Below are 22,969 nucleotides of genomic sequence, written 5' to 3'. Positions count from 1 at the left end.
CTTGAGAACCAAAATTGTTCTAATCTTGAAATTCTTGATATTTTTCAAGTCCATCTCCAGAGATCCAAATGTTCCTTTGTCCATGGTGCACAACATAATCAATACATTTACAACCCATGTCACTGTAGCTAATCTCTCTGGATGTGGACAGAAGAGAAAAATTGACGAAAGGCTGCAACGCAGGATAGTCCAGATGGTGAATAAGTAGCCCCACCAAAGTTCTAAAGAAATTCAAGCCGTCTTGCATGCTCAGGGTGCATCAGTGCCAGGGTGAACTATCCGTCAACATTTGAATTAAATTAAACGCTATGGCAGGAGAATAAGGCGGACCCCACCGCTGACACAGAGGCATAAAAAAGCTACACTGCAGTTTGCCAAAATGTACATGAGTAAGCTAAAACCCTTCTGGGGAAGAGTCTTGTGGACAGAGGAGACCAATATAGAGCTTTTCGGTAAAGCACATCGTTCTACTGTTTAAACAGAATGAAACATACAAAGAAAAGATCACAGTAACTACAGTGTAATATGGTGGAGGTTCAAAGATGTTTTGGAGTTGTTTTACTGCCTCTGGCATTGGGTGCCTTCACTGTGCAAGGCATCATGAAATCTGAAGATTACCAAAGGATTTTGTGTGGCAATGTAGTGCCTAGTGTCAGAAAGCTGGGTTTGCGTTCTAGGTCATGGGTTGCCAGCATGGCAATGACCCCAAACATACATCAAGAAGCACCCAGAAATGGATGGAAACAAAGTGCTGGAGAGTTGTGAAGTGACCGCCCATGAGCTCGGATCTAAATCCCATTGAACACCTGTGGAGAGATCTTAAAATTGCTGTTTGGAGAAAAATATTAAAATTTGAGAGTCTTCAGTAGTTGATACCTTTGGCTAACTGAAAAGATGGTAACAAATTGCAAAATTTCAAGACTACTCAGGTCTCTTCTTCAGACATAGTATAACACAAAATCTGAAGTGTCATATATTTATACACAACAGGGCACAGGAATAATGCAAAAGATAAGACAAGTGGCATGAAGCAGAACTATTAGTATGGGAGAGGGAGAAGCAGTTGTGGCCATGAATATTGGAACAGTTCATTGATAAGGAGTGTGAAAGTTTTATTGTCCTGTGATTGAGGTCTGGTCCATGATTGTGATGCCCCCAAACGGTCTGAGAACATTCCTTAGTTAATGTAGAAAGACATAAAGCCATGCGACACATTAACTCCTGATCTGTGAGTGTGTCAAAGATTGTCATAAGTTTGTAATTCCACATTTTTCTGTCCCTCTGAGATTTGAAGTTACCTTTTAATACAAGTAATTTCATGTCCATGATGCTGTGATCAGGGATAAAAAATGTTTGGCCACAGGTAGATCTATTCTTTTTTCTTTTATTGTGTGGCGATGAGAATTCATCCTTGTTTTAAGTTTTTGCCCCATCTCCCCTACGTAGACCCCCAGCTGGACATTTGGTACATATAATTAAGTACACTACATTAGATGTGATGAAGCTGAAAGTACCTGGGATCTTGTGGTTGTCTCCTGATTTGAGTTGGGAATCTTTATCTCGTCAGTGGTCATTATAAATAGACAGGTTTTACATTTTTTTATGGCTGCAGGGAAAAGTTCCTGAAGCTGTTGGAAAGGACAAGGAGTTTCTGATAATGATGCTTCTTAGATTTGGGGGCTGCCTAAATCACAGAAGTGGGGGGTCTGGAAATATAGATTGTAATCAGCATCTTTTTGTAATAATGGTTGTAATTTCCATGCAGCTCCCAATAGCATCTCCAGATTTGGATTGTAGGCGACTACTAGAGACTCCAGATTGCTTTCTTGTTTAGTTTTGAAATGTAGGAGAGGATTCCTTGATATTCTGGTGGCTCTTGCAATCTGGTTTACAATTGTTCTTGTATGGTAGTCCTCATTCAAAAAGGCCTTTCTGAGGCCACCAAGGTGTTAATTTCAGTACAGGAGTAGCTGAGTGTTAAGTTGATGGTGAGATGAAATTGATTAAAGTGTTCATGGAACGTCTTAAGCTGTTGCTGAGATTCTGTCCAGATGATTAAAATATCGTCAATGTAACGGTAGTAGGCAAGAGGCCTGATGGGACATGAGGACAAGAAGTCACTATAAAGCTTGGCCACAAAAAGATTTGCGTACTGTGGAGCCATTTTACTTCCCATTGCTGTACCAGTCTCCTATAGATAAATGTTATCAAATTCAAATAATTGTGGGTGAGGATGGATTTTGTAAGTTTCACCACAAAGGTGAAACAATCCTCCTTGTCTGTTTTCTTTCCCTCCCAGTACCTTTTCTTTCTACCACGGTTAGGTTTCTGGGAAGTTATACTTATTCCTTTTATTTTTGGTTCTCATTAGCTTGCCTTCTTTGCCCTATATGAATGTCTTAGTTTCTCACTCAGGGTTTTCATATCTTCACACTTTTCTTTCCCCTTGTTGACAGTGTATTGCTGCCCCCCCTCTGATTCCTCAGGAGGTAAGAGAAACTGCTGCATTCTTCCCTGTGTGGGTTCTCTGGTGGCTATCAAGATGCGCTTTCTGGTTAAAAGATTTCCCAAATTTTGAACATGAAAAATGCTTCTCTGCCCGACTCTTCTGAATCTCTTTATGATCCCAACTAGTCTCACCAAATACAAAAGGTCTTTAGTAAGCTACCTTATACAGGCAGCTAAGAATATCATTCCTCGTCACTGGAAAAGTACTTCTCCACCTACTCTGGAGGAGTGGTTCTGTGACATAGCTCTTCTAAATAGGATGGAACATTTGATTGCCCGATCCCCCACTGATTGTGATAGATACTGCGAGTCTTGGAGAGACTGGATTGAATTCCAGGAATCCGATGCCTACCGTCTTACATCAGACTCTTGTGACCCACCCTTTTCTCTGGTGCGTTTCTTCTCTGTCCGGATTGTACTCTGCATTGGTTCGTGCCTGGCTGCAGTATGGTTTCCATTGGATTTTAGTAACTTCATAATTGTAATACTGATGGCCTAAAATGTTCTCTTCCTTCCTTTTTCTTCCTATAACTTGATGTTTTATTGGACGTTATACTTATATTCTATGATATACTGATGCTGATATGGTCCTGGTTATTATTCTTTTTTTTTTTTTTGTATTTTTGTAATTGAAAATTATTTAACCTTTCAATAAAAATTGAATTTTGAAAAAGGTTTCTCCCCTGTGTGACTTCTCTGATGTTTATTAAGAGTTGCTTTCCGCGTAAAATATTTCCCACATTCTGAACATGAAAAAGGCTTCTCCTCTGTATGAGTTCTCTGGTGTATAACAAGACCGTATTTCTGTTTAAAATATTTCCCACATTCTGAACATGAAAAAGGCTTCTCCCCTGTGTGACTTCTCTGATGTTTATTAAGAGCTGCTTTTCGTGTAAAATATTTCCCACATTCTGAACATGAAAAAGGCTTCTCCCCTGTGTGAGTTCTGTAGTGTTCAACAAGATTGCATTTCTGTTTAAAATGTTTACCACATTCTGAACATGAAAAAGGCTTCTCCCCTGTGTGAGTTCTCTGATGTTTATTAAGAGCTGCTTTTCGTGTAAAATATTTCCCACATTCTGAACATGAAAAAGGCTTCTCCTCTGTATGAGTTATCTGGTGTATAACAAGACCGTATTTCTGGTTAAAATGTTTACCACATTCTGAACATGAAAAAGGCTTCTCCCCTGTGTGACTTCTCTGATGTTTATTAAGAGCTGCTTTTCGTGTAAAGCATTTCCCACATTCTGAACATGAAAAAGGCTTCTCCCCTGTGTGACTTCTCTGATGTTTATTAAGAGCTGCTTTCCGTGTAAAATATTTCCCACATTCTGAACATGAAAAAGGCTTCTCCTCTGTATGAGTTATCTGGTGTATAACAAGACCGTATTTCTGGTTAAAATGTTTACCACATTCTGAACATGAAAAAATGCTTCTCCCCTGTGTGACTTCTCTGATGTTTATTAAGAGCTGCTTTTCGTGTAAAGCATTTCCCACATTCTGCACATGAAAAAGGCTTCTCCCCTGTGTGAGTTCCCTGGTGTTTAACAAGATCTGATTTCTTGTTAAAATATTTCCCACACTTGGAACAAGAAAATCTATTCTCGGCTGTGTGAATTTTTTGATGTTTAGGAAAAGATTTTTCGAGAGGAAAACTATTTCCATATTCTAAAAATGTCTTCTTTGCTTTAGGAGCAGTTTGTTTTTTAATGCTTAATTTGTGACTATGATTTTCCTTAGTAGTTGGTAATGAATCAGAAGACAGGACAAGTTTCAAAGGATCAGATGACAAATCTTTGCTGTGAAGGGATGATGGTATATCTGGAGTAATGGCATTCACTTCAATTGTATCCTGTGGGATCTCAAGATCTTCTGATTTAAAAATTGAAGATGTCAGCTGTCCCTCTGATCTCCAGGTACAGTTATCTGCTAAGATAAAAATCTATTTTTCAATAAAATATCCTTGGATTTCATTTTTTTTAATTTCTACTTAAACTGTCTATAATAATGGCAAGTTATGTACCGTATTTTTCGGACTATAAGATGCACCTAGGTTTTAGAGGAGGAAAATAAAAAAATAAAAATTTAAGCATAAAATGTGGTCATGATGCACTTATAAGGGGGAGAGGGGTCTTCTGCAAACACTGGTATAGGGGTAATGTCCCCCAATTCTGACAATATCTCCCATCCTGGTATATATGCCGCCCCCTTCCTTTTATACGTGGTCCCCATCCCCATCCTGGTATGCCTGGCATCCCTCCATCCTGGTATGCATGGCACCCCTCATCCCTATCCTGATATGCATGGCACCCCTCATCCCTGTCCTAGTATGCATGGTACCCCTCATCCCTGTCCTAGTATGCATTGCACCCCTCATCCCTACCCTGGTATGCATGGCACCCCTCATCCCTGTCCTGGTATGCATGGCACCCCTCATCCCTGTCCTGGTATGCATGGCACCCCTCATCCCTGTCCTGGTATGCATGGCACCCTTCATCCCTGTCCTGGTATGCATGGCACCCTTCATCCCTGTCCTGGTATGCATGGCACGCCTCATCTCTGTCCTGGTATGAATGGCACCCCTCATCCCTGTCCTGGCATGCATAGCACCCCTCATCCCTGTCCTAGTATGCATGGCACCCCTCATCCCTGTCCTGATATGCATGGCACCCATCATCCCTATCCTAGTATGCATGGCACCCCTCATCCCTGTCCTGGTATGCATGGCACCCCTCATCCCTGTCCTGGTATGCATGGCACCCCTCATCCCTGTCCTGGTATGCAAGGCACCCCTAATCCCTGTCCTGGTATGCATGGCACCCCTAATCCCTGTCCTGGTATGCATGGCACCCCTAATCCCTGCCCAAATATGCATGGCACCCCTAATCCCCATCATGCTGCACATTAAAAAAAAATAAACACTCCTACTCACCTCTCTTCTCTCTCCTCCAGCGCTGCGTCCTGTCTGCCTGCACTGATCTCTCCATGTGAGCCGTGCATGACGTCACTGCCATGCGCGGCTCACAAGCAGAGATTAGCTGCTGGAAGTCACTGCTTCCCACGCCGGGACTGTGTGCACGGGGAGCAGTGACTTCACTCTCCTTTATAGCCAGCACATAGCGGAGCCGCGCTGCGGCTGCTGGCTATCTCCTGTGCCCGCTCATTAAAGGGAATGAATATTCACCCGCTCCCCATGCCCATGGGCGTGGAGAGTGGTTGAATATTCATGCCCTTTAACAGCGGGCATAGGAGAAAAAAAGGAGGAAAAAAGTGCGTCTTATAGTCTGAAAAATACATTGAATTAATTATTCACCAAGACACTGACATTTCAAAATCTAATAGAAAACCTCATAGGATGAACCAGTAGAGCGTGGTTTTCAACTGTTCATTCTGCCTCTCAAATATGGAATAAAAAGCCACCAAGTTATGTAGGCAACAATAATACCAATAAAAACTTCTACTCATCTCACAAACAACAAGCCCCACTCAGGTCCATCGTCTGTAAATGGAAAAAAATCATAGTTACCGGTAACAGGATTTTACAGAGCCCATGATAGCACCACCTGAGAGATGGTATCAGCCCACCCAGGACAGGAAACCTGCTGAATAAAAAAGGCGGTATCTCTCCTCCACATCAGTTTTGTTTTAGAGGACCTCCAGACAGTATGTTAGTACACAACTACCACCAATAAAACATTTCTCACTATACACCCATATATAGAGAACACCATAAGTGATCAAAAAAGGGGGGGGCATATAAGGGTGCTGTCATGGGCTCTGTAAAATCCCGTTCGGAAACTATGATTTTTTTCCCCTTCTCCTATGATAGCACCACCTGAGAGATTTATATAGAACAGACACCTTAGGGATGGATCACCGCTTGCAACACCTTTCTCCCAAAGGATAGATCAGCAGATGAAGAAAGATCAAGCCGGTAATGGTTATAGAAGGAGATACCATGTTGCTGCCTTACATATGTTATCAATGGACACTTCCGCCTTCTCAGTCCAGGAGGCTGCACCAGCTCTGTGGAACGGCCCTTCAGGTTCTCTGAAACCGGCAAATTACTAGGGGAATATGCTAAGCTAACGGCGTCCCTGATCCATCTAGCTATAGTTCCCCTTGTAACTTTAAGTCCCTTACTAGGTCCCTGGAAGGAGACAAATACAGCATCACTTCTCCTCCAAGGCCTTGTTACCTCCAAATACTGAACCAAAACCAGTCTAACATCTAGAGTATAAAGCTTCTGCTCCTCTAAATCTTTTGGGTTAGGATACAATGAGGGGAGAACGATCTCCTGTGTTCTGTGGAATTTGGAGGCCACCTTCGGAAAATAGGCCGGGTCTGGTTTTAATGTAACTCCATCTACAGTGACCTGTGTAAAAGGATGATTTACTGACAGAGCTTGTAAGTCACTAACTCTACGGGCTGATGTTAGCGCTATCAGTATCACTGTGTTCAGAGTGAGAGTTCTTTCTGTCACGCTTCCTAAGTGCTCAAAAAGGAGACTTAGTCAGGGTTTCCAGGACCAGGTTTAGATCCCAGGGAGGCATTCTCGGGGTAGCAATAGGTCTGGATCTATTGCATGCCTTTTTAAACCTGATAACCCATCTATCTGCTGCCAAATTATAGTTATATAAAGCTCCAAGCGCTGATACTTGCACCTAAAGGGTACTGGTAGCCAACCCAATATCTAAGACCCTTTGAAGAAATTCCAGAATAGCTTTATAGGAATTTTAACCTTAGCTGACTGCGCCGAAATAGATAGGAATTTTGACCATGTCCTACCATAGATCTTAGTCGTCACACTGCTTTTGAGCAGAGTAGTGACTAGACCTGGGGAAAACCCTTCCTGGATTAGTAACGACCTTACAAATTCCAGGCCATCAAATGCCCAACCTCTGAAGATGGAAGCCTGGGCCTTGCTTGAGGAGATCTGGAGCATCTGGAAGGACCCATGGATCTGACTGGGACATCCTCTTTATCCAGGTGAACCAGGGTCTCTTGGGCCAGAATGGGGCGATTAGTATGACCCTTGCCTGCTCCTCTCGGATCTTCCTCAAAATTGTTGGCATTAACATTAGTGGGGGGAAAGCATAGGATAGGCCAAAGCTCCAGGGTATTTGAAATGCATCTAATGCATAGGGTCTTTCTTTTGGATTTAAGGAGCAGAAGATCCTTGTTTTTCTGTTTCGTTTGTTTGCGAAAAGATCTATTTCTGATTGACCCCAGCGATCCACAATTTGCTGGAATACTGTTGGATTCAGCTCCCATTCGCCCTGCTTCAGTATATTCTGACTCAGAAAATCTGATCTTTAGTTTTCTTTGCCTCTTATTTGCAGAGCCGAGAGCATAAATTGATGTTGCTCTGCAAATTGTAGAATCTGCTCTTTCACTAACAGGAGAGGTCGGGATCTCGTGCCTCCCTGATGATTGACATAGGTGACTGTTGTCTGACATAATTCGGATGTGTTGTCCCTGTAGTTGGGAACTGAACTTCATCACTGCATTCTTTACCGCCGACAGCTCCTTCATGTTTTGAGAAGGCTTTCTCGCTGTCCGACCAGATTCCTTGTATTACACGATCTCCCAGACGTGCTCCCAGCCATCTGAGCTTGAGTCCGCTGTAATTATGTCCCTGACCTGATACGACCAGGGAACTCTCTGTGACAGGTTCTCCCGATCCAGCCACCATGCGATTGAGCTGATGGCTGTATTGGAAAGTGTCATCTTCCTGTCCAAGTGTCCCCTGAGTTGTTTCTCCGCTGCTAGGATATCTTGCTTGTAGCATCGGCGTCTCTGCCCCTTGCTAGGCAGAGACGCCGTCCCTCTCACCTCCCCGCTTCTGGCGCGGCGTCCTCCAGCGCTTCTCTCCCCGCTGCTTCCGGCACGCGCTCCTTCCCTGGCAGTGTGCTTAGGGCGGGCGCGCGCGCTCTCCCCCTCTCTTAAAGGGACCGCGCGCGCCGTCCTTAGGAGTCCCCGGCCAATTGCCGTTGGACCTCCCATATATAAGGCACCTCCTCCAAAATGGAGGTGCCCGAGCAATGTTGTTTGCACTGTGTCTCACCTGTGCTTCAGCCCTCAGGTTCCGCTGCTAGCCTGACTTCTCGTCCTGCCTGCCAGCCTGTTACTTGCCTTGTCCGCCAGACCGCTCACCTGGGAGCGTCTACTAGTTACCTGCCTTGTCTGCCAGTCCGCTCACCTGGGAGAGTCCTTCAGTTACCTGCCAGTTACCTGCCTCGTCAGTCAGACCGCTCACCTGGGAGAGTCCACCAGTTACTTGCCTGTTACCTGCCTTGTCTGCCAGACTGCTCACCTGGGAGCGTCCACCAGTTACCTGCCTGTCTCCTGCCTCGTCTGTCAGCCCGCTCACCTGGAGCAGCCACCAGTTACCTGCCGGTTACCTGCTGTCTCCGTCAGCCCGCTCACCTGGGAGCGCCCGCCAGTTACCTGTCAGGTATCCGCCTCGCCTGTCTACCCAGAGACTGTCCCGGTCACTTGCCGTGACCACCTGCCTGTCTACCCACAGACTGTCCCCGTCACTTGCCGTGACCACCTGCCTGTCTACCCAGAGACTGTCCCCGTCACTTGCCGTGACCACCTGCCTGTCTACCCAGAGACTGTCCCCGTCACCTGCCGTGACCACCTGCCCGTTTACCCAGAGACTGTCCCCGTCACTAGCTGTGACTACCTGCTTGCCTTCCCTGGGAGTCACCCGCTTCCTTACAAGGACTTCCCCCTTGTATTGCAGCTCAGAGGTTCCACCTCCCGGACCCGTAACAGTTTGCTCGGGCCATGGAACCCAGTGGCACCCAAGCTCCCTCGCTCTCTGACCTATACCATGAAGTCTCCCGTCAGATATCCCAGCAGGAGTCCATCCTGAACCACCTGCGGAATGTCAACTCCCGCCTGGACACACTGACTGCTCCACCAGCAACCACTGCTAGTGTCACGACTCACACCGCGGCAGCGCCGCTGCCCACCAATAACATGGCATCCTGCCCCGGACCCCGGCTTTCTGCACCTCCTCGCTTCGGAGGCGACCCCGCTCAAGCTCGGGGCTTCATAAACCAGTGCACCCTGCACTTTGAACTCTTGGCTCATCAGTTTATCTCCGACCGGGCCAAAGTGGCATTCATCATGTCCCATCTCACTGGGGAGGCACTGGCATGGCTTAACCCCCTGTGGGAGAGAGGGGATCCCCTGGGGTCCGACCTGTCGTCTTTCCTCACTGCTTTCCGGAGAGTCTTCGATGAACCGGGACGAAAGACCTCATATGCCTCCTCTTTGCTACGTCTCCGCCAAGGGAGTCTCACCGTGGGCCAATATGCCATACGGTTCCGCACCCTCGCTTCTGAGCTTGCCTGGGATAATGAGGCCCTGGTGTCCGTCTTCTGGGAGGGTCTTTCCGGTCGGATTAAAGATGAGCTCGCCGGTCGGGATATTCCTACCACCCTGGATGACCTGGTGTCGCTGGCTACCCGGATTGACATCCGGTTTCAAGAACGCACCAAAGAGACCACACGTGAGAGAAGGTTTCCCCGCCTAGCTCCTACTTTACAGAAACCTGTCTCCTCTTCTGTCACTCCCCGTGCGCACTCACCCGAGCCCATGCAGATCGACCAGACCAAGATGGTCAAATCTCGCCAAGAGTCACGCCGAGCCGAGGGGAGCTGCTTCTATTGTGGCAGTAAGGAGCACCTGATTCGTTCCTGCCCGGAGAGGCCGGGAAACTCCAGTGTCTAGGACCGCTCGGAGAGGTCGCCCTAGACAAAAATAAGTCCTCTCCAACCCTGACTTTGTCTGTATCTATCTCCTGGGGAGAGAACCGTCACTTTGAACTCGCCCACCTGGATTCTGGATCCGCTGGAAACCTCATCGCCCAGTCCCTGGTTGAGAAATACCGTATTCCCACCAAGTCTCTGGCTGAACCTTTGTCAGTCGCCTCCGTGGATGGAAGACTTCTTCCGGTGACCATCCTGCTCGCCACGGAACCCATAACCCTGCAGGTGGGAATGCTGCACTCTGAGGTAATCTCCTTCCATGTGTTGCCCGGACTCTCCCACTCCCTATTGCTAGGTCTACCTTGGCTCCAGACACATGAACCCGTGTTGAACTGGCATTCCGGTGAAGTACTCCGGTGGGGGCCGGTCTGCCATACGACCTGCCTGGTTCCAGTTCGTCCTCCACCTACCCCAGCTAATTTACCCGGTCTTCCGGCTCCTTACTGGCCCTATGCTGACGTCTTCGGTAAAAAGGAAGCAGAGACATTGCCACCTCATAGGCCATATGATTGCCCGATCGACCTGGTACCTGGCGCCACTCCACCCCGTGGGCGTATTTATCCGTTGTCTGCAGCCGAAACCCAGGCCATGTCTGAGTACATAGAGGAGAATCTGGCCAGGGGATTCATCCGGAAGTCTACTTCCCCGGCTGGAGCCGGATTCTTCTTTGTCAAAAAAAAGGATGGCTCGCTACGCCCCTGTATTGACTATAGAGGACTCAATCAGATCACGGTTAAAAATAAATACCCCCTTCCGCTCATCTCTGAGTTATTTGATCGCCTTAAAGGCGCCAGGATCTTTTCCAAGCTGGATCTACGTGGAGTGTATAACCTGGTTCGTATCCGTCAGGGAGAAGAGTGGAAAACGGCATTTAATACCCGGGAAGGACACTATGAGTACCGTGTGATGCCCTTCGGTCTCTGCAATGCTCCCGCCGTCTTCCAAGAACTGGTCAACGACATCTTCCGTGACCTTCTTTACTCCTGCGTGGTGGTATACCTGGACGACATCTTGGTCTTCTCTCCGGATCTTCCCACACACCGGAGGGATGTTCGTCAGGTCCTGCTTAGGCTCAGGCAGAACCACCTCTATGCTAAATACGAGAAGTGCCTTTTTGAGCAGACCTCTCTTCCATTCTTGGGCTATGTTATCTCCCAGACAGGCTTGCGAATGGATCCCGAGAAGCTCTCTGCTGTCCTAAAGTGGCCCCGTCCGGAAGGCTTGAAGGCGATACAGTGATTCCTGGGCTTCGCTAATTACTATCGTCTCTTCATTCCTCACTTCTCGTCTCGGACTGCGCCCATATTTGCGCTCACCCATAAGGGAGCAAATCCCAAGGTATGGCCACCCAAAGCTGAGGAGGCCTTCCTTTCCCTGAAGCAAGCCTTCTCCTCTGCCCCTGTGCTGCACTGTCCGGACTGCAACAAACAGTTCTACCTGGAGGTTGATGCTTCCTCCTCTGGAGCCGGAGCGGTGCTCACCCAAAAGTCTTCATCCGGGAGAATGGTAACCTGCGGCTTTTTCTGTAAAATCTTCTCCTCCTCTGAGCGCAATTACTCCATAGGAGACCGAGAACTGTTAGCCATTAAATTGGCGCTGGAGGAGTGGTGTTACCTGCTTGAAGGGGCTCTATACCCGGTGATCATCTACACGGATCACAAAAACCTGGCATATCTCCAAAATGCCCAGAGACTTAATCCACGTCAGGCCCGGTGGTCTTTGTTTTTTGCCCGCTTCGATTTCATCCTTCATTTCCGCCCGGCGGACAAGAATGTCAAAGCTGATGCCTTGTCCCGATCCTTCCTGTCCTCAGACCAAGAGGAGGAGCCTATGCACATTATCGACCCCTCCAAGGTGATGAATGTGGCCCCCTTGGATTTGACTCGTCTTCCACCCGGCAAGACGTTCGTGGCACCTCCTGACCGTGAGAAGGTTCTTCGCTGGGGTCATTCTTCTAAACTAGCTGGCCATGCCGGCCAAAAAAAGACCTTCCTACTCATTTCCCGGCATTACTGGTGGTCTACCCTGCATAAGGATGTGGTAGACTTCGTCTATGCCTGTTCATCTTGTGGCCGCAACAAAGTTCCCAGACACTTACCAGCTGGTCATCTCCTGCCGCTTCCCATACCTGTTGCCCCGTGGCAACACATCGCTATGGACTTCATTACCGACCTTCCTGTCTCTGCCGGGTGTACTGTCATTTGGGTGGTCGCGGACCGCTTTTCTAAAATGGCCCACTTCATTCCCCTGCCTGGTCTTCCGTCTGCACCTGAGCTGGCTAAGGACTTTATCCGCCATATCTTCCGTCTCCATGGCCTACCCCTCCACATCGTGTCGGATCGAGGGGTTCAGTTCACCTCACGCTTCTGGAGAGCCACATGTAAACTGCTGGACATCACCCTGGACTTCTCCGCTTACCACCCTCAGTCCAATGGTCAAGTGGAGCGGATCAATCAGATCTTTACCAGCTATCTCCGGCACTTTGTTAATGCCCACCATTCTGATTGGGTGGACCTCCTCCCTTGGGCCGAATTCTCTTACAATAACCACGAGAGCAAATCCTCTTCCAAATCCCCGTTCTTTATTGTCTATGGCCAGCACCCCCGGATTCCGCTTCCCGTCTCCGCCTCTGTGGACAACCCTGCCGCGCAGTCTCTTGTCAGCGAGTTTTCTACCATTTGGGAGAGTACTAGGTCCGCACTTCTTCTGTCCTCCGAGCGGATGAAGAGATATGCTGATAAGAGACGTCTGGATCCGCCTCAATTCCGTCTGGGAGACAAGGTTTGGCTCTCCTCCAAACATGTACGGCTCAAGATACCCTCCTACAAGTTAGGTCCTCGGTTCATCGGCCCATTCGAAATCCTCAGGCAAATTAATCCAGTGGCCTACAAATTAAAACTCCCGGCCACCTTACGGATTCCCAACTCCTTCCACGTATCTCTCCTCAAACCCGTTGTCTTTAACTCTTTTTCCAACAATCCAGGTGCTCCCCCTGCTCCGGTTTCCGCTGAAGACGTCTTTGAGGTAGAGAGTATTCTGGCCACCAAGAGGGTAAGAGGAAAGACCTTTTTTCTGGTAGATTGGAAGGGGTTTGGTCCTGAGGAGAGAACTTGGGAACCCAGGGAGAACATCAACGCCCCGCTTCTCCTTGAAAAATTTCCTTCTGGCCTAAAAAAGAGGGGGCCTAAAGGGGGGGGTACTGTAGCATCGGCGTCTCTGCCCCTTGCTAGGCAGAAACGCCGTCCCTCTCACCTCCCCGCTTCTGGCGCGGCGTCCTCCAGCGCTTCTCACCCCGCTGCTTCCGGCACGCGCTCCTTCCCCGGCAGTGTGCTTAGGGCGCGCGCGCTCTCCTCCTCTCTTAAAGGGACCGCGCGCGCCGTCCTTAGGAGTCCCCGGCCAATTGCCGTTGGACCTCCCATATATAAGGCACCTCCTCCAAAATGGAGGTGCCCGAGCAATGTTGTTTGCACTGTGTCTCACCTGTGCTTCAGCCCCCAGGTTCCGCTGCTAGCCTGACTTCTCGTCCTGCCTGCCAGCCTGTTACTTGCCTTGTCCGCCAGACCGCTCACCTGGGAGCGTCTACTAGTTACCTGCCTTGTCTGCCAGTCCGCTCACCTGGGAGCGTCCTTCAGTTACCTGCCTCGTCAGTCAGACTGCTCACCTGGGAGCGTCCACCAGTTACTTGCCTGTTACCTGCCTTGTCTGCCAGACTGCTCACCTGGGAGAATCCACCAGTTACCTGCCTGTCTCCTGCCTCGTCTGTCAGCCCGCTCACCTGGAGCGGCCACCAGTTACCTGCCTGTTATCTGCTGTCTCCGTCAGCCCGCTCACCTGGGAGCGCCCGCCAGTTACCTGTCAGGTATCCGCCTCGCCTGTCTACCCAGAGACTGTCCCCGTCACTTGCCGTGACCACCTACCTGTCTACCCAGAGACTGTCCCCGTCACTTGCCGTGACCACCTGCCTGTCTACCCAGAGACTGTCCCCGTCAGCTGCGGTGACCACCTGCCCGTTTACCCAGAGACTGTCCCCGTCACTAGCTGTGACTACCTGCTTGCCTTCCCTGGGAGTCACCCGCTTCCTTACAAGGACTTCCCCCTTGTATTGCAGCTCAGAGGTTCCACCTCCCGGACCCGTAACATTGCTGCAGATATCGGGAGTGTATCTGAGCCCACTGGACTGCTGGGATACATGATGTCATTGTACCTAAAAGAGACATTGCTTTCCTTAGGGTCATGAATGGATTCCTGACTACTACTTAGGCTAGGGACGTAATTTTGTTTTTCTTGTCTTCCAGTAGCAGACAAGTCTATCCCTCTGAGTCCAAGATAAGCCCTAAAAAAGACAGAATCTTCCGAGGCTCCAGGCTTGACTTCTCTAGATTCAGTATCCATCCAAGATTGATCAGGCTGGCTCTGACTCCTGTCAATGCGAGTTTTCAATGCTCTCTTGATCTGCATACTACCAGGAAGTCGTCCAGGTAAGGGACAACTAGAGTATCTTGTTCTCTCAAATGCGCCATGACCTCCAGAATGATCTTCGTAAAGATTCTTGGAGCCATGGAGAGGCCGAAGGGCAGAGCTGTGAACTGAAATTGCCTCACAAGATTGATGATATACACAGCTACTCTCAAATACTGCTGGTATCCTGTATGGATTGGGACGTGGTAATAGGCGTCCTTCAGGTCGAGGACACTCATATAACAACCCGGGAACAACACCTTTATGGCTAATATTATAGATTCCATTTTGAAGGGTCTGTAGATTAGAAAGTTGTTTAGGCCCTTCAAGTTGATTATGGTTCTAAAGGAGCCATCCGGCTTCTTTATCAGAAACAGGGGCGAATAGAATCCTTTCCCCTGCTCGCTTAATAGTCTCTCTCAGAACCTTCTTTTCCATTAGGTTTAATACCTCTTGCTCCAGGGCTGTTTGCTCTCTGGGCCTCCTGGAAGACGAAATCCTGAAGGTCTGCAGGGGAATGGATCTGAATTCCAGTCTCAGTCCTGTCTTTATAATCCCTAATATCCAGGCACTGGATGTAATTTTTTCCCAGGTAGGCAGGAAGTGGGACAGTCTTCCTCCTACCTGGGGAGGCCCATCACTTAGGGGTTTTTCTGTTCTCAGAGGAAGGACCTCCGAACATGAAGCCTTCACTCCTTGTCCTTCCATCTGCCCTGGTCTCTGGAAAATGTACCTATGATATACTTCCTTTTACAAAAGGAAGTGTTGTACTGAGGCATCAACACACTGGAAAACCTGTGTTTCTTATCTGCGGCTTTATCCAGTATGTCATCCAGAACTTTGCCAAAAAGAAACTCCCCTTCACATGGGATTGAACAGTTTCATCTTAGACTGTACATCACCTGACCAGCTCTTGAGCCACAGAGCTCTGGGAGCTGCGATGGATAAATTCGCTGATCTGGCGGCCAGTCTTACTGAATCTGCCGAAGCGTCCGCGAGGAAGGCAGCCGCCCCCTGCATTAGCGGAAGACTGGCCAGGATTTTTTCCCTTGGAATGTCCCCTTTAATCTGGTCTTCTAGATGCTGAAACCAGACCATCATTGACCGGGCTGTGCAAGTGGCTGCGACTTCCGGTTTCAATTCTCCCGCTGGACACTCCCAGGTTTGTTTTAATAAGGTTTCCGCTTTTTTATCAAGAGGATCCTTGAAAGCTCCTAAATCCTCAAACGGCAGGGTGGATTTTTTTTAGAGAATTTTGATACTGTCACGTCAATTTTTGGGGTTTTATCTCACCTGGTTGATTCTTCTTCCTCAAACGGGTATCTTCTCTTTGAAGGTGATGGTAACTGCCCTCTCCTATCAGGTCTTTTCTATTCCCTGTCGATAAACTATCCTCTCATTGACAGGGAATGTGCGCCTCTTCTTCTGACCCAGACCCCCAAACATGATGTCCTGAACAGTACTAGGGGTCTTGGTATCGTCTATGCCCATAGTTGTTCTGATGGCTTTAAATCAGCTTATCCGTGTTTTGCACTGGAAAACACGGCCTACCTCCTGTATCGCTATCTGAGGATGATGATGATGATGAGGATGACGAGTAGGTAGGAGAGGAAACAGACTTCCCCTTGCCCTGGAATACTACAGATTTTTCTGAGTCTGATGTATGACGTCTCAGCTTCCTACTCTTTTTACGTGTAGCCAACGTCTTTAGTGAGTCCCTAACCTCCGTCTGGATTAAAGATTTTAAATCCATAGCAAAATTAGGTGTTTCCTCTGATATGGTTTCTCGGATACAACTCGGGCTAAGCTTTTTAGTATAAGTGCAGGGAAAATTAACCCCGCACAGCGCACACTCCATGTTATTCCTCTTGGCACTTCCCTTTTTGGGTTTTTCCTAGTAGAAAAAATACATAGAAAAAAGGGACCCATCTACTATGGTGAACTTTCACATAGATCACTCACTACTCTGCCGTTCAGGGTACCGGAGATTGAGGCTGGATCAATTCATATGATCGCTCCCGGCTGGAGATGGTGGACTCGCGACCTGCCCTGCTCCTCTGGCGGGTCTTGCTGCCGCTTGTCCGACTGACACTGCTGCGGCCTTGATGGAGCTGCTGTTGCTGCTGAGGCTGCTTTGGTGGCTTCTGCTGCTCTGGTAACATGCGCCCTGCGTGTGTGTAGTCCTGTTCCCGGCATTCCGGCACGCTACGTCAGCAGGGCGCGCCGGAACCTCTTGACACGTGCCCTGCATGTGCACAGCCCCGGTAGTCCCACTTGCCAGCGCGCTTAGCCACAGGGTGCATAATACCACTGCACTCCCGCGTGTACCCTTGGTGGGCGGATACCCTCTTTCAGGTGGTGCTGTCATGGAAGAAGGGAAAAAAAAACAGAGGTTTCCATAAAGGCTCTTGTAAAGCAACATGGCTTCCATAACCCAATCCAGCAATATCCGATCTCCCAAAGTCAAATCTCCCCCTTGCTTCTGAGCCTTGCAGTGTGCCCAAACCACATTTAGCATCTATGTATTTGACATTACTATAGTGAGAAGAACCCACTTAATTCATGGTGTGTGTCTCCTGGAGCACAATCTGGACACTATGTGTTGGGCAATGAAATGGCATAATTGCAATTTTCATTCTCCAACATCCACTGCGTGCTAATATCCGGAAAGTGCCAGTAGAATCAAAATAGTCACTACCCCTTTAGATTAATTCCCTGAGGGTTAAAAATTACACAATGGAGTCACTTTATGTGCATTTAACCGTGCTGCCCTGCTTAGGGCAGCACGATAGCTCAGTGGTTCGTACTGCAGCCTGGGCTCCTGGGCTCAAATCCCACCAAGGACAACATCTGCAAGGAGTTTGTATGTTCTCCCCGTGTTTCTCTGGTTTCCTCCCACACTTCAAAGACATACTACTGATAGGGAATTTAGATTGTGAGCCCCAATGGGGACAGCGATGATAATGTATGTAAAGCGCTGAGGAATATGTTGGCGCTATATATAGATAGATAGAGAGAGAGAAAATAAAGATTATTACTGCTCTGGTTTTCTGTTATTATGTCACATTAGGGCTTCTGCAAATGGTGTGTCCCATCTCCTCTGGGATCTGCTCCTGCAATGTCAGCTTCTCTCACCAGGAGCCGCCTTATTCATCATGCAGGCGGTGCTGGGGATGGAGGAGACGTCAGAACCAGAAGCTCTGTGTGGCGAAGGCTCTGTCCAGCCACTAAGATTAGGGTGCCTGGGACCAGTAGTACCATCCAGTCTTGCAGTATGGGGGTGTGCGCTGTCCAGCTGGAGTAATCTGCTCCCTGCTTCAGCCAACTGGAAAGCACCGCACCCTACTAAAACTGGAAGCATATTGCCGGAAGCTGCCAGATACAGCTTTGTTCTCCTCTGGTTCAGTCCTCTGTGCTCAGCTCCCGGCTTGTGTATTTGTTTCCTGTTGTGACCTCGGCCCGTTTACTGACTACTCTTGTGTTTTCTGATTTTGTATTTTCTCTGCTTTCCTGGTCCTGTCCCAACTACCTGACTATCCTTCTTCTCATCTCACACCATAGAACAGGTAACACCGTGGCCCAAGCCTAGGGGTCTCTGTGTAACTCCAGATCCATGTAGAGGGGTTAAAGGATGATGAGCAAAACTGTGAGTATAGACAATAACACATCTACTGAAATGATCAAACTCAAGAGTCTTCATCAGTAATAAATGAGTAACTAGTGGTGAAACCTCTCTGGGGTAATTATAGTATGCGGCTTCGTGGCTCTGGGCCATCTAAATTATTGTAAGGTCTAATAAATATTTTCTATCACATGAGATTAAAGAAAAAATATACTTTTATTAAAGAGAACTATTTATAATAGTGCAGAGCTGAAAATGTCTTAATTTTAGATCTCGGGCATCTGGGAGAGTCAATGGAGACCTTTTTTTTAAAGGCTACCAGGGAGTTACAGACTGACATAAGTGAGGCCGGACGATCCCACCACAATCAAACTATCATACAGAATGAACCTGGAAAAAATAACTTCTTTTTTTATTCTATGTTACATCCTCAACAACAACATATGTATGAGAGGAGAACTACAAACTAAATAGGAGTTGCACTCATTTGTGGTGGACCATTGGAGCTACTATGAGTCCTGACCAGAAGAGTAGAGAAAGTATTAGCGCCCCCATTTCAGGAGAGATTGTGCAGTAATCTGAATTCTATAGGATTGAAAATATAATGGAATTTATGACATGGAGTGAATCCATGAAACCAGGGCTGGAGCCAACACATCTCCTGCAGGCGTGAATAAATGTATATTACAGCCATCAGCCACGCACAGCTTAGAGATATATCATGGCACAGGTGTAATGTTTTCTGTATAGTTTATCACAATCCTGTTTGAAGTTAGTTGGTTTTAAAAGAAATTGAAAAGTCAGGATAAAGGGAAACTCTGGTGTTATTGTACAGAAATTCACACTTGGCCTCACTGCACATTTAATGTTGTCGATCATAAAAGTGAAGTTTGGCCAGAAAGACTGGACCTGGTCTTGTAGGGACCATATGAGCACATTCAGCAGCACAGAAGGGAGAGAAGGTAGATTCATCCAATAAGATATCAGGGATCTAGGAAGGAACAGCCTCATTACCCTCCGCTTTCTCTTACAGGCCCATCAGAATATTTTTCTTCAAGTGATTTTCTAACTTGTCAGCACATTCTACGTACGCTGCCATTTGGCCTTGTAGTTTACAGATCTGGACAGGTCACGGTCAGCGTCTCCTAATCCCAGGGGGTAGGTGGATTGTCGAGGTTGTAAGTTCTATAGAAAAGGGCTTTCAATGTCCAAAATGATTTGAATAGTTTTGGATGGGGGAGAATGTTGTGGACTAGTGGCAAAATGGTGATCACACGATTGTGATACGGCCGGACTACACCACCGATAAAGTAGCCACAGACAGGGACTGAGAAGAATCTGTGACTTCTCTGCATTTAGTGGTCACTACTCACCTGGGTAGTCATATGTAGGAATCTCCTCTTTACACCGCTCATCACCCCTCACATATGTCTCTGTAGTATTAATATGGGTGAGATCTTCACCCTGAAACAAATATTGTAAACATGGAGAAGTCACATCTATGATCAGCTCTAATCCTGCCATCTCCACCGTTCTCATTACAATAGTCTATAATATAACCGGGGATGCGGGTCTCTGTCTGAAGCCTCGATAGACTGCGCATGCGCGACGCGCAGTATGGCTCCAGACAGAATCAGGCATCCAGCCATTACAGGTAAGAGGAGTGTGTATGGCTCCGGAGATCGCTGTATGCGTAGGCACTGAACGTATACCGCAATCTCCGGCGCCATACTTACCTGATCGGGAGGAGCGTTGCAGCGGTGCCTCTCTTCGTCGGAGATGGGGCAGGAGTGAGGCGTCGGATCGGCGCATGTGCATAGCGCTATCTGGCGCCGTTTTACTGAAGACACATTTACAGTGTGTGTTCAGCAAAAATGGCGTCGGACAGCGCAGTGCTTCGGCGACACACTCCTCCCCCGGCCTCCGGCAGAACAGGGCGCAGAAGCGCTGGAGCACAGGGAAGAAAGGTGAGTATAACTGTTTATTTTTTTGTATGTGTGTACAGTGTGAAAGGAATGAGGGGGCCACACATACCAGGATTGGGGGGTGAGGGGGCCACACATATCAGGATTGGGGGGTGAGGGGACCATGCATACCAGGATTGTGGGATGAGGGGATCATGCATACCATGATAAGGGGTACCACACATACCAGGATTGCGGGGTGAGGGGACCATGCATACCAGGATTGGGGGGTGAGGGGTACCATGCATACCAGGATTGGGGGTGAGGGGTACCATGCATACCAGGATATGGGGGTGAGGGGTGCCATACATACCAGGATTGGGGGTGAGGAGTGCCATGCATACCAGGATTTGGGGGTGACTGGTGCCATGCATACCAGGATTTGGGGGTGACTGGTGCCATGCATACCAGGATAGGATGGTGGGGACAGGATGGGGGCAGCACAAATACCAGGAGGGGAGCAGCACATACCAGCATGGGAGACCATATAGCAATAAAAATGCTCGCCACCTGGGCGTAGAATGGGTTCAATAGCTAGTATAAAACATATAGTACTGGTGGATAAAACAAGGCTGAGCACAAGACCTTCACAGCTGTCTACACATTATAGATCTCATGACACCTTCTCTCCATCTACCTGATGATTTTGAGGAACATTGGGATCTTCTTGTTTACAGTCCTGTGGAAGAAGAGGATGGGGACATCTCTCTGGTGTTGTTCTCTTACTGGATATATCTGGAGGAAACACATACAGGGACTGAATTCATTCTTTACATACAGATAATTATAGGCCGTGTGTGTTCAGTCCTGTCTATTACCTGGTGATGTGAGGGGCTGGGGAAGCTCCATCATGACGTCCTTGTACAGATCTTTGTGTCCTTCTAAATACTCCCACTCCTCCATGGAGAAATAGACGGCGACATCCTGACACCTTATAGGAACCTGACACATACAATGACACCGTCATCCCCGATCCCTTCATAGCGTTACTGTATAATATCCCAGCATTTCCAGCAGTGTCACCTCTCCAGTAAGCAGCCCAATCATCTTGTAGGCGAGTTCTAGGATCTTCTGGTCATTGATGTCCTCATGTATCAGGGGGTGAGGTCGAGGGCTCAGTAGTCTTCCCCATCCCTCAGACACAGGGTCCTGACAGTGCTCACTAGAGGTCTTCTTCACTACTGTGTAATCCTGGTTATGGAGACACACATTAATAAATCTTACTCTAGACATTTCCAGAGTCCTCACCTCTCCAGTTCTGTCCATCTGTTATTCCCATAGATAAGAATGATGTAATGTGACGTCATCAGAATCTCTCACCTCTCCAGTAAGCCGGAAGAGGATCTCTAGGGTGAGGTGGAATATCCTCTCCACCATCTTGTCTCTGTCCATATCCATCCTTGATGGGTAAATCAGGAAAATTCTCTTATATAGAAGATCTTCACTGAGGGGATCCGATATTGTAGGGACCTGAATGAGATGATGATGAGCTGATGTAACATCATAAAAATCCTGTGTAATAATACAATTACTGGAGATAATAAGGGGAAATGTGGTGGGCCACTGAGGAGGCCCCAGATGTTGCAGAAGGGCCAGCTGGGGTATGTAGTCTCAAAGGCAGCAGATAATGATGTCACAGTAGTTGGAGTGGGTCGCTGGACCCCTAAACACTTCCCTAGTGTCCACAACAATTGTCGGAAGGTGGCACTTGTGGATGGTATAGGACCCCCAGGGGGCACTCCTGTAGTTGTGGTGTCTGGGTGCAAGTTTGGAGTGCCCGTGATGTTTGTGCAATCACACGCAGCCAGACACGCAGGTGAACTTGTAAATATAACAATTTTACTGAAGGAGGTAACGGGGCACAGTCTCTCTTGAAGGCAAAGTTTACAGTATTTTGTGCATATGAAAGTAATGGTTCTCTCCTCATGAGACAAGCGAGGTTATGGCCTCTCAGGGCGGCTGGAGCAGAGTCCTCTTCACTTGCTAGTAGAGGAAATGCTATGCGCAGTCTAAGAAATATTACACTGATGGAGGAACCTTCACAGATTGGCTCTCCGTGGAAACACACTAAAGTCTGGGTGTGCTCACAGTTTTTAGCCCACCGTTCCCTTTCGCAGGGGGTATTCGATGGTGTGGCAGCCACGTGGATCTGGTCCGGCTAGAAGCAAACAGGATAACCAGCGTGCAGGAGAGCACACGAACAGAGTTATCTCTCCTGACTGGAAGAGGCTTGTCTTTTTTGGAAGGAGATTATGTGGAGAAAAATGTCCCCCCAGCGTGGACTGGCATGGAAACTCTTCTGTAAGAAATAGTGTCTGTCTCCTATATCTTCATTAGGCAGCTTGAACCGCCCACTACTGATTTGTACCAGTGCTCAGTCAGTGTGCGAGCCCTGAGCTGGGAGACTCCTCACAGCCATTTCTATGGCAGCTTATTGTGAGGAGAATCACTTACCTTTCATATACACACATTGGCCAGTAGATGGCAGGAAAGTCCAATTTACAATGCAATGTATTATATCTCCTAACTCACAGTGCCCACACTGGAACAAGTCTACTATCACACTACAACTGTCTCATTTAGCAGCAGTAGAACGTGAACCGGGATGCCACAGAAACATATGAGGAGATCTA

At 47.9% G+C, this 22,969-nt stretch overlaps 1 protein-coding gene across 3 annotated transcripts in view; it reads right to left on the bottom strand.

Annotated features, from left to right (window-relative positions):
• Positions 1-4,304: 4,304 nt before the first annotated feature.
• Positions 4,305-22,969, bottom strand: part of LOC141191525 (gastrula zinc finger protein XlCGF53.1-like) — a 30,526-nt gene continuing 11,861 nt past the window's right edge. The window contains exons 4-10 of one of the 3 annotated variants that reach the window (XM_073661413.1): positions 21,657-21,806; positions 21,360-21,527; positions 21,155-21,278; positions 20,974-21,071; positions 19,746-19,836; positions 16,713-17,111; positions 4,305-4,437 (exon numbers count right to left, since the gene is read on the bottom strand). In XM_073661413.1, the coding sequence (XP_073517514.1) occupies positions 16,750-17,111; positions 19,746-19,836; positions 20,974-21,071; positions 21,155-21,278; positions 21,360-21,527; positions 21,657-21,734 (921 nt within the window). In that variant the 5' untranslated portion in view covers positions 21,735-21,806 and the 3' untranslated portion in view covers positions 4,305-4,437; positions 16,713-16,749. The remainder of the gene's footprint in view (positions 4,438-16,712; positions 17,112-19,745; positions 19,837-20,973; positions 21,072-21,154; positions 21,279-21,359; positions 21,528-21,656; positions 21,807-22,969) is intronic. The other 2 variants (XM_073661414.1, XM_073661415.1) reach the window with 2 other exon arrangements.

Source organism: Phyllobates terribilis, unplaced genomic scaffold (genome assembly GCF_046119375.1).
Source record: "Phyllobates terribilis strain yellow unplaced genomic scaffold, ASM4611937v1 Scaffold_47__1_contigs__length_9908305, whole genome shotgun sequence".
NCBI lineage: Eukaryota > Metazoa > Chordata > Amphibia > Anura > Dendrobatidae > Phyllobates > Phyllobates terribilis.
This window is presented reverse-complemented; position numbering and strand designations above follow the sequence as displayed.